Below are 11,856 nucleotides of genomic sequence, written 5' to 3' on the forward strand. Positions count from 1 at the left end.
CTAAAACCTGAGGGCCTATTGTAACTTATGCCAAAAGTGTGGGCCATTAATGGTGGTTTGAATTGATGAACTCCCATATAACCAGGCCAATTAGGACTGTAGATGGGCTCATGTTTTACCTGTGAGTCTATCCTGTGTACGTGTGTGCTGGCAAGTGGGGGGGGGGCAATTGAAGTCTTGCAGCGACATGTGATCACGTCACTCTGAACTGGAACTCCATCTGTTAACGTGGTGTCTAAGGGGTACGTCACACTACCAATGCAGGATCAGCCGAATAGTGACGATTCTATTGGGGATCGATTATCGCGTGTTATTTTTTTCTGTAGATGCGACGAAATCGATCCCCAATCACCTCAGGCCGTCGATTGCTGAACTCCTGCTTGTGAGAAGGCGGACGCAAAATCGTAAGGCGGAGCCGCAGGCCGTCAATCTAGTGCCCGTGAGGATGTGAAAGTAAGTCATTTAATTCAATCATAAGGTATGGTGAACTTCAGCTAAGCTATTCTCATAGCTTGAAGTTGCGTATCTTAGATTTGATCTCCGCCCCCAGTGTAGACCAGGCCTTTCATTGCAGAAGGGGGGGTGGAACCCCAGATGGACAAAAGGATTCCCAGCCTTATGGCAAAAGATATATAAATGGTGGAAGAGACAAAAGAAGGAGCCATCATGGGGAATACCCCTAGCTACCACCATGAGAGCTGGAATAAGGCCGTACCCAGGCGCGAAAGGATTGGGCCCAGATTAGGAAGCGCGTCCATCTCGTGAAAGAAAACTTATTGAAACATCTTCTGAGGGTGAGATTTTATCTGTACTCAATGGTATCACTGTATTAGTGCTTAGACATGAATGTTTATTTATTTTGCTTGGTAATCTCACTTGTTCTGTATTCACTATTGGAACATTTCATATTTCTAGTCCCAGATACAAGAGTGGTACATTTATACAAATAGGATGATCACACTCAGTAGATTATAAGCTTTGTAATGATACCTTACAAGAGACCTTTTGCATGAAGCATATTCCAGTTATATTATCATATTTTCATAAAATCATACCGAGTGCAATGTCACAACAACTTCAACCCTGATGAAGCTTGGAAAGCCGAATGGAGTTCACAAGAAGTCACAAATAAACACCTCGTAAAACACCTGATGCAGAAGATCCCTGGCTTCAATCTCCCATGAAGCTCATTGGAACCGTAACCTGTAGCCGCACAAACCATGGCAGATGCAGCTACTTGCTGCACAAATGGAAAATTAAAGACTCTCCAGTATGCGACTGGTCACCCAGAACAGACCATGGACCATATAATGACTCAATGCCAGATTCACAAATACGAAGGAGGCACCACAGTGATACACGTCACTGCTTCTGACGCAGTTATCTCACTTAACCATGTGAATGTAAAATTACAGTTCTTGCTCTACATTTCCATCAGCCATACGAAGACGTGGTGGTGCTCCTTTAGCATCCCCAGTGTCGAGGGCCCCCCTGATTGTCTGGTAGCTTCCTGCTTCTAATGTAATTAACAAATTTTTTATGTTAGTTTTTGAGTCTTTGGCCAGTTGCTCTTCTTATTGTTTATAGGCCTAATGACACTTTTACACTTGAGTTGATGCTCCTTTCTATTGTTTTCACTAGGATTTGACTTCCAATTTTTAAAGGTACCTTTTGCCTCCAACCACCTCTTTTTCTCCGTTAGCCACGGTAGCTTTTTTTTTGGTCTCTTTACCACTTTTTTTATTTTGGGTTTACATTTAATTTGAGCCTCTGTTATGGTGTTTAAATAGTTTCCAGGCAGTTTGCAGGCATTTCCCTCTTGTGACTGTTCCTGTTCATTGCTGTTTAACTAGCCTTCTCCTTTCTGCGTAGTTCCCCTTTCTGAAGTTAAATGCTACAGTGCTGAGCTCCTGCTGCCCAGAGGCTCCCTCTCCCTTTGGATTATTGCTCCAGTGTGTTAACGTGGGCCTGCCCCAGGGACTGACCCCTCCACCCTCTGTACCGGGTCAGCCACCCCCATGCTCCATGGGCTGTTCAAATCCCAGGAGAAGAGGTCAGGTCCCACTTCAAGGCCTCTCCCTTCCTGCTCTATCATGGGGGACAGGGTTTCCAACTCCTCCAATCTCATCCAAGCAGCAATGGGATTTTAGTCGGGGTGGATGGGAACATGTGACTATGAATCTCCAGAGTTTTAATCCACAGGTTTGCCCATCTCTTTCCCCATGCCGGGTTCCTCTGGAGCGTTATGCCTCCAGTGGACGGTTTCAAGGGAGAACCACACAGAACTGAGCCCTGTTTTTCCAATGGAAAATGTTCCAAGGTGGGCGGTGCTGGATGCCCAAGAGAAACGAAACCTCGGGCTGAGAGCGCTGGACAGGAACCTCCTGAGCGAAGGGCCATTTAGCAGGAAGGGCGTCTCCTCGGGGCTGTACAGTGGCTGTTGCACTCTCTGTCCCAGGCAATGGGCAGTGAGCAAAGGAGCAAACCAGGGGGATGAACCTGCCAAGGGGCGTCCCAGGAAGGGGCCAGCTCATGGGAGAGAATCCAGCACCTGGCAGGGAATCCAGAGAGGGGCAGGTGGGAATCACGGCTCAGCAACAGCTTCAGCCCAAGAGCAATAAAAACACCAGAGACTCATTTGCCTCCTGCGCTAGAACTTTACTGGGAAAGGAACTTAACTGCAGGGTCAGGGGTGCAGACAGCGACTCTGGGGTGAGGGGTAACCGGAGAGCGAGGGGAGATGGAGATGGAGACAGAGACGGCGCCTCTGCAGCCCAGCAAACAGTCCTGACACCAGGCGAGATGCTCTCGAGAGAGCCCAGAACAATTCCAGACGGCGGAGACCAGGAGCCCTGGGGCTGCAGAGTGGGGTAACGGTGCTGCTGGGTCACCGGGAACCATCGCTCCTCACAGATTCACCCACGTTCAATCACTTGATCCGGGTGAAAACATTTGTGCCGACCCTGCGAGGAATCGCAGAATTCATAGATTCATAGAACAACTGTCAGAGTAAGGCTACAATTCTGACACGGAGGTCATGGATTCTGTGATTTTCCGTGACCTCCAGGACTTCTTCTGGGGCAGGGACGGAGCAGCTGTCAGCACCAGGGTCTCTGAAGCTGTGGCAGGGGGCAGGGGAGGCACCAGAACCGGCAGCCAACCTTGGGGCTGCTGGGCAGTGGTCCCCAGCCTGCTGGAGCAGCGGCTGCAGTTGGGTCAGCTCCAGTGGGGCTGGAGCAGCAGTGGTCAGCCCCTGCTGCAGGAGCAGCTGCAAACCCCGGCAGGCTCTGTTTGTTGCAGGCTTCCATGAATTTTTGTTCATTGCCCGTGACTAGTCCCTGATTTTCACTAAAAATACCTGGGACAAGCTCTTACTCTTAGTCAGAAGGGACCATCAGCTTCTCCAGTCTGATCTGTGCAGCACAGGCCAGCCACACTGCCCCCCGCCCTGAGCCCAGTAACTTGTGAATGGCTGAAGCATCTTCCAGAAAAGCTGCCGGGTTTGATCTGAAGCCCGTGAGGCGCTGGAGAACCCAGCGCTGCCCTGGGCCCTTTGCTCCAAGGGTTAAACATTTGGGCCTTATTTCTGATGGGAATTTGTCCGGCTTCAGCTTCCAGCCTTTGGTTCTTGTCCTGCTTTCCCACCAGCGCCTGCCATTTCCCTCTGTGGTTTGTTCTCACCTGTTATTTGCCCAGCACAGACTATGTGCTCGGTGCTGCCCCAGACAGGGTGGGGGAGGAGAGCGAGGGGGGGCGAAGGGGCAGAAAGTGCATCAGCCTCAGAAGGAGAAAAGACTAAAGAAGGACACCCCCTCCCAGGCCACCTGCCTGAGCACCACTGCCTAGGGAAATGCTTCCTCCAGGCTGCGCCTCAGGGGGGCATCCGGCCGCCCAGCCCAGGGAGGCAGCGCGGCTGTGGGCACCCCGCACTGGCATGTCCTCAGAGCCACCCAGCAGCACCCAGGGGACGGGCAGGGACTCTGGGGGCTGCTCATCCCCGTGGTGCTCAGCAGGGCCACTGAGAGCAGGGACCCGCCAGCAGCCACCCATTCAAAGCTCCCCTTGGTGCCCCAGGAGGTGCCCCCAGGGCAGGCAGCCCCCTTCCCCCACCCTCCTCCATATGGGCCTCTCCATAAGGCAGGCAGGGCCGAGGGGCACTAGCAGCCCCATGAGGGGAAGGGTTAAGCAGTGTGTGCCGCGTCATGGGGAACTCCGCCTTTGCTGGGGCCCAGCCCAGGGTAACAGCAGGAAATGGCTTTGCCAAGGTTACGGTTAGGGTTAAGGTTAAGACACTGGAGGGTGAAGAGTCCCCATGGGTCTGTGACTCTGAGCTGAGAGTCCTGCCCTGTCCCTGCAGGCTGGTTTTCCTACATCTCCAGCGCAAGGAGCCCTTTGACCAGGGCCAGGATCCCAGCCCAGCCCTTGGCACAGAGACGGGGCCAGGCCCTGCAGTCCCAGTTCCGCAGGCGGCTCCTTTGCTCCTGGGCAGCCTGTGCCCAGTCACCCACCTGGTCGCTTTCCAGTCGGCACCGGGGGATCTAACCTCCTGGCGCAGCAGCCACATGGTCTTCAGAATCTCCTCCCCGTTATCATCCATGAAGCACTGGCCCACGAAGACGGTCACTGAGTCTGCGGGGGAACCGGACAGGCGTGAAAGTCAGTGAGGCCCCTGAGGGACAGAGCCAGACCCCAGGGAAGGAGGAGGAGTTGCTTAAAGCATGACTGGAGTGGAAGGAACCGCTACAGAATAGAACAGAAAGTCATGTTGTAGGTGGAGCTGGCAGCAGCACCTAGAGTTAAGAACACCTGACGTTTTCCATTATAAGACCCTGTTCTCTGGTGATTATAATTTGCTGCATTTCATAAGAACAGCCACACTGGCTCAGACCAAAGGTCCATCCAGCCCAGTATCCTGTTTTCCAACAGTGGCCAATGCCAGGTGCCCAGAGGGAATGAACAGAACAGGGAATCCATTCCCCTGTCGCCCATTCCCAGCTTCTGGCAGAGTTCAGCTGAAGTTTCCCATTCCAGGAAATTGGCACCTGCCTCAGGCTGGTGGGGTTTTGGGTTCTTTTACTTTTATCATAATATGGTTCAGCCATTTCCAAGAACAAAGTTGGGGGAAAATATGTTAATTTTGCCATGTTAAAAATTGCGTATCACCATCTCAGTGGGAAGTTTGAGTGTCCCACTCTTGAGCTGGGGCTTGACACTTGGCAGCGGGGGAGACTGGCCTTTTGCCACCCCAAATTTGGGCAAGTTATGACAAATCGCCCTCACACTTGCTCAGTAGACACTTGTTAGAGTTTGGCAGCTAAGTGCCCCCAAGAGTCCCTGAGCGTGGGGCTGAACAGGACTTTCCCTGCAATTGCTCTTTGGCCCAGGCAGCGGCACTGGAAGCGGAGAACTTGCCTTTCCTGTGCGCTCACTGGCCCCCTGCTTTCCCCAGGCTGGGTGGAGGGACAGAGGGCACAGCTTGTCTGCAGTGTAGAGGGGTGAAGAGATGCAGGACAGGTCAGAGTTGGGTGGAGGGGCAGAGTGGTCGGGAGGGCAGATAAAGATGGGGCAGGCCAGGGAAAGGGGGGGAGGAAGTGGAGGGACAGGGATGGGGGAGGGGCAGAAGGGAATGGGGAAGACTAATGGGATGGGGCTGCAGGCAGGGGCTGAATGGAAGTTCCTGCCTCAGGTTCCCCTGCTTCCTCCTCCGTCACCCCCCACCCCCGTAAGCCTCAGTCCCCACCCCTCCGTCTGCTCTGGTTTGCACTCCCTCCTTCAGGCTCCTCCTCAACCCCTGTGTCTCACAGCCCCCGCAGCTGCAGGGGGACATGCTCCTGCTTCCCCCAGCCCCTGACCGCTGCTGCAGAGCCCCCCAGTAATGGTCCCCAGCGCGTCCTGCTGAGCGAGGCCTCACAGCCAGCCTGGGGAGGCCGACAAGTGCCCTGTGCACACGGGATGGCTGAGCGCTGAGCCAGGGGCTGGGTCTGTCCAGCGCCTAGTGCCCAGAGTCCTCGCACTACCTGCTACGCCAGTGACTAACAGTTCACAGCCACACTGGGGCTGGAACGCGCAGGGCTCTCCAGCGTCCCCAACAGGCTGCCGCGGACAAGCCAAGGTGGAGACAAAGCAGCTCGCGGTGCCCCCACTGCCTCCCGTCCCCAGAGCACTTGCTAAGCTGGCAAGGTGGACAGGTGGAGAGGTGTGGGTGAGCTGCCCAAGAGCCCTCGGTGAGTCCCAGGCAGAGCCCAGGATGGACCCCAGGGCTTCAGAGACAGCCCAGGGTGAGCGATGGGCCGGGTGGGGGGCGAGGCTGGGCCCCAGCCTTTTGGTTTGAGGTTGTTACATTTGTATCTCGTTTCCAATCTGTTCAGTTCTGGCTCCGAGCGCCGGCACTGGCCAGCGCTGAGCATTAAGGGGCCGGAAGAGCAGAGGATGGTGCAGAGACTGGGCAGGGAAGTGTTTCAGCCTGGTTAGCACGGAATTCCCCTCCGTTCCCCTCCACCCCGGGCACCGAACCCTCGGGCCACGTACTTGAGAAAGTCCAGCTCACGGTGAAGCCAAAGGTCGGCTGCTTCCTCTGGCTCTTGTGGTTCTGGGACCCCTTCAGGGGTGACACTAGGATGCGTTTGTTGGTGGCCGTCACTGCTGTGAGGTATGAACCACTGAATCCCCCTTCGGCGTTCACGGCAGAGATGGTCATGTTAGAGCCGAGCTCATTCCTCCACGATCCAGACAGGACGCACTGAAAGAGGGACACAGTCAGCAGGATGGGTCCCCCCGCAGTGCTGTAGGGTCAGACACTCCCCCAGGCCAGGAACGCAGGAGCCAGACCCACAAACCAGGAGAGGAACAGAGCAGGGTCTGTGATCAAATTCCCATGACCCAGAGGGAAGCCTCTTTCTCTGCCCCAAACCTGCAGAGAATGGCTGGCTCAGGGGTTCGATCCCTCCTGTGCTGTGTTTTTCTCCTCGTGCACTGACTCCGGCTGTTCCCATTCCCCACAGGAACACTCAGCCCCTTTCCAAACCCTGCTCAGCTGTTGGCCTCAGCGAGATCTCATGGCATGAGGTCCATGTCTTAATCACACGCTATTTTCCCACAGGCCCCATCTCATTCAGTGCTCAGTACAGACCGGCTCTGGGGCTGTGCAGGGAATTAGCCATAGGACCCCTGCCTCCTTTGTTGCAGAAGCTGGAAGGTGCGGAGTGACTGAGGCAGGGGACTGCAGGAAGAGAGAGGACAGTCTCATGGTGAAGACAGCTGAATGCTGCCCCGGGGCTGAGATTCTGTCCCTGCCTCTGCCACACGGGTCCCATGTGATGCTGGCAGGACCGGCGCTAGGGTTTCTGGCGCCCTAGGCGTCGGGCCATTTCGCCGCCCTGCGCGCGGGTCTCGCGGCTCCGGTGGACCTGCCGCAGGCATTCCCGCGGAAGGTCCGCTGGTCCGCGGTTCTGGTGGAGCTGCTGCAGGCATGCCTGTGGCAGGTCCACCCAAGCCGCGGGACCAGCGAACCGTCCACAGAAATGCCTGCGGCAGGTCCACCGGAGCCGCGAGACCAGCAGACCCTCCGCAGGCACGACTGCGGCAGCTCCACTGGAGCCGCCTGCCGCCCCCCCCCCCAGCAAAATACCGCCCCTCCCATAATGCTGGTGCCCTAGGTGACTGCCTAAGTCGCCTAAATGAAAGCGCCGGCCCTGGATGCTGGGCAAGTCACCTACACCAGCCTTGTCACTGAAAGCCCCGGTGCGCTCCTCATTTTCTGGGTGCCTGACTCGAGACGACATGGGTGAGAATCGCAGAAGGACGAGGCCCTCACTGCTGCGGTCAGTGGGAGCTGGGCTTCAAGCTTGGAAAGTGATCTCAAGCACCAAGTTCTCTGACAAACCAGACCCTCGGCCTCACAAATGGGACATCCAAAATTAGCCAGCACTTGTGACGGATCTGGCATTGACCTCGGCATCCCCGTCACTCACCTGTAAAACAGGGACACTTCATAGTCATGGATTTAGGGGCAGAAGGGCCCTGCCGATCATGTGTGTCACTGCTGGCTGCACCAGAGCAGAGCTCTGAGGAAGACACCCAGTCTTGACTTTAAAACTCCACAATATCCCTAGGTCACTTGTTAATTCCCCTCCTGGTTAGAATTTACACCTTGTTCTGCCTTTGGCTGCTAGAGCAAGTTGCTGGCTGCTTCCAGAAATCTCTGCTCCACGTACGGACTTGTGTTCCATGTTCCAGTCACTGCTGAGCCCTCTCTGGGATAAACTAAATAGCTTGAGCTGCTTTCTCTCACCAGAAGGCAGATGTTCGAGGCAGATCATTCTCCTCCCTCTCTTCAGAGCCCTTCCCAAGAGTTTCTATGAACATAAACTCATGAATAGTTAAAAGCAGCACAGAGTCCTGTGGCACCTGATAGACTAACAGATGTATTGGAGCCTGAGCTTTCGTGGATGAATACCCACTTTGTCAGATGCATGACATGCTCCAACACGTCTGTTAGTCTATCAGGTGCCACAGGACTCTCTGTCGCTTTTACAGATCCAGACTGTCACGGCTACTCCTCTGATACCTGACGTCGTGAATATTGTAACCCACTAAAATGCTCCAGCAAGAGCTACCTAGAGAAACTCAGGAGGAAATGAACAGCTCTGTGTTCAGTGCAGGCTTTAAACGGTGCACAGTAAATAAAGCCCAGGGCTATGCCTGAATAACGAGCATAAAAGCAAATATTGCCTAACAAGGCATTGAATGAGCGCACTGACTGAGGCCTCAGCGAATGCCTGTATGCACTGACGGAGCTGTCTGTGACTGTAGCATGGGACTGATGTACAAAGCAGCTGAAGTAAGGTTGTCTGGGCAACCCGGTAGTTCCTGATTTCTGAGTGCCTGACTTTTTCTTACCATTCTCTTAACACTGGGTTTTTGGAGGTTATATAAGTCAGTGGGAAGCCCTCCCGAGGAGCCTGGCTTCCGGTTTGGCCATCCCACCTCAAAGCAGACACTGCAGGAGTCGAGGGGTTCGCAAAGGGGTGACAAGGGTGGTAGAGATGTACAGGGGGAGACAGAGAGGAGACACATAAGAGCTAACATAACAGAGGGACACATGACAGTGGAGGTTCCTGGATGCTGCTGCTCATTCTCACAACACAGGAACATTAAATAAAACTGAAAAGCAGCATGATTAAAACTGATTCAAAGGAAATACGTTCTCATACTATCCACAGTCTGTGGAACTCCCTGCCACATGTTTTCATCAAGGCCAAAAGCTTAGCACTGTCCAGAAAAGGCTCAGACATTTCTGCGGTGAATGGAAGCAGACTGAAATAGAACAGTAACGATTAAAACAAATACAAGTTTTGGGAGGGCTCTGACCCCTCCTGCTTCAGGGTAGGAGTGCACCCCTGACTGCTGGGTTCAGGCAGAAGCTCTTCTGGGGCACATTAATCCCATCACTGCCTCCTCCGTGCTTCCTCACAACTTGCTCTGAAGAAGCTGGTATTGGCTAGGTTTGGAGATGAGAAACTGAATTAATTGGCTCCAGGGGTGAATCCAGGCTGGGAATTCCACATGCCCAATTTGCCCTGCTCTACCTGCGCAAAGGCACGGCCATGGGACCCTAGTGCCAAACAGCTGGGGGGTGACCAGCAGCCAGAAAAGGGGGTGTCATGCTATCAAATCAAAGGGATTCTTGTGTCCCAGTGCTGAAGATTGGGACCTTTGCAGACCTGAGCCTGCTGCATCTGGCCCCCTCAGACTGGGAGTCGTGCTTGCGGGGACACGGCTCCCCCAGCTGGCTCTGTTTTTAGGGCACCCAGCACCACATTGCCCATTGTCACACATTCACAGGGGGCATTTTCTGCCTCCCTCGCCCACCCACTGCGACATTCTGCTCCTGGCTCCATCATCCGCCGGGCGCCCCAGTTCTTTCCTGTCACAACAACATAACAAACCCCGGAGCCATTCCTGCCCCTGCCCTTTGCGGGAGGTGGAATCTCCAGATGGGACGTGCAGCGGCTCAGCCCAAACGCTGCTGTAAGAGATGCTGCTGCTTTCCCCTGAGAGTAAAATCCCTGAAGGGGGGCAGTCCCTCTCCCCCTCGCCTCCCCAAGACTCATTTCAGTGCCTGCCCCCACTGCCGCTCGTCCTGGGCTGTCATGCCATCCTCCCTAAGCAAGAGCCCCCTGCCCAGCCCAGAGCCAGTGCCCAGGGCCCCTCACCCTGTCCAGCCTGACACACCCCAGAGCCAGCGCCCAGCCCCCTCGGCCCCTCACCCTGCCCAGCCTGACACACCCCAGAGCCAGCGCCCAGCCCCCTCGGCCCCTCTCCCCCCCATACCTTTTTATCTGAAGAGGTGCCGAGGGTCACCAGAGGCAGGGCGAGGAGCAGGGAGAAGATGACTTTCCCCATCATCTCTGGGAGTGACAGATGCCAGCTGAGTCTTCCAGAGGCTCATGTCTGGGGCTCCTGGTCAGGCTCCTATTTATAGCCCCAGTGACCTCCCTCATTGGCAGTGCCAGCTATTGAGCAACCGCTGGCTTTTGAACGTTGTTTTTCGTACAGCAGGAACCGAATTTCCCAGAAGTGTTTGCCAGTGGCTGGCCAGGTGCCACCTGCCCTGCGGGTGGGAAGCGTTTGGCTGCTCACTGGACAGGCCCACATAGGCCAGGTGGGGCCGGGGGTTGACGTGAGCGTAGCTCGGAGTGGGCCGTGCTTGCCGGAGGGCACCGCTCCCTGTGCGGGGGGGCCCAGCTGGGCTCTGCAGAGTGGATCTCTAGGGGCGGAGGGTCCCATGGGGAGCTCCTGGCCTGGAGGCAGGCTCCATGGGGCAGAGGAGGTTCAGTCTGAGGGATGCTCTCACTTGGCACCACACTGAGGTCACTGGCTCCAGTCACGAGAAACTCTGGGAATCCCAGCGGGTTGGAGGGAGCGTCTCTGTCCAGCAGCTTTGGGCTTCTTTGAACTTCAGCTCCAAGTCAGACTGGGCCCAAACCCTGTGACCCAAACTCCAGGAGACGACGTCTCCCATCCTGAGCCCCCTCATGCCAGGTCTCCCACCTGAGCCTCCTGCAGCCTGAGCCCCAAACCTGAGTCCTCCCCAGCCTAAGCCCCCCGTCCCCCGGTTTCTCCTGTCTCCAATCCTGCCATGGGCAGCAGGCTGCTTGGAAGGGCCCTGGCCAAGCCCTGGGGGCCCTTCTGCCCTGGCCCTGGGAGAAGCCAGCCCGTATTTGCCCCCTTGTTGTGTCAGGGGCTGCACCTGCTGTTGTTACTCTCAAGCCGAAGGTCAAGGTGACCCCCCAGGGCTGGGCTCTGGTCCTGCTGCCTGGGCAGTGTCCTGGTGCCGTGCTGCCTTGCGGGACTGGGATTGGCCCTGCCTCTGGAGGGCGCTGTAACTACAAACCCAGCTGAGCTGGCCAGTATGCGCAGCCCACCAACCTCAGCTCCCTCCCACCTCTCCCTGCCCCAGCCCCCCTCAGCACCTCCTACAGGCAGCTTGGCCTGGCGCAGCCCCTCGGGTGTGAGCAGCTTCCCCAGGAGGGAACAGGGCAGGGGACCACACACACGTGCACACACATGCACACACACACACGTGCACACAGGCACTTTCGAAACACCCTGACTACACAATCACAGGAACTGGGCAGTGAGCAAGCCTGGCGCGGCCATGCCATCCCCAGCCCCTGGAGGGAGGGGCTCTGCCACACGCCGTGCAGAGAAATAGAGATGGTAAATCATGTGTGTAGGGAGCCTGTCTGCGACAGGGAGGGGCTGGAGGAGGCTTTACTGGTGCCAGGTGGAGACGACGGGAGCATGGAGGGGGCATCGCTACACCTTTACTTCTCCCACCCAGCCAAGCTTGCA

The 11,856-nt window shown here is 55.9% G+C and overlaps 1 protein-coding gene across 2 annotated transcripts in view; it reads right to left on the reverse strand.

Annotated features, from left to right (window-relative positions):
* The window catches only part of LOC116817335 (avidin-like), a 41,388-nt gene extending 30,896 nt beyond the window's left edge, over positions 1 to 10,492 (reverse strand). The window contains exons 1-4 of one of the 2 annotated variants that reach the window (XM_032767340.2): positions 10,333 to 10,481; positions 6,529 to 6,739; positions 4,509 to 4,629; positions 2,638 to 2,963 (exon numbers count right to left, since the gene is read on the reverse strand). In XM_032767340.2, coding sequence (XP_032623231.1) covers positions 2,930 to 2,963; positions 4,509 to 4,629; positions 6,529 to 6,739; positions 10,333 to 10,407 — 441 coding nt within the window. In that variant the 5' untranslated portion in view covers positions 10,408 to 10,481 and the 3' untranslated portion in view covers positions 2,638 to 2,929. Of the gene's footprint in view, positions 1 to 2,637; positions 2,964 to 4,508; positions 4,630 to 6,528; positions 6,740 to 10,332 lie in introns of those variants that run through there. The other variant, XM_075066801.1, reaches the window with a different exon arrangement.
* Between the last annotated feature and the right edge of the window lie 1,364 nt (positions 10,493 to 11,856).

The sequence above is a fragment of the Chelonoidis abingdonii genome, chromosome 6, assembly GCF_003597395.2.
Source record: "Chelonoidis abingdonii isolate Lonesome George chromosome 6, CheloAbing_2.0, whole genome shotgun sequence".
Classification (NCBI taxonomy): Eukaryota; Metazoa; Chordata; order Testudines; family Testudinidae; genus Chelonoidis; species Chelonoidis abingdonii.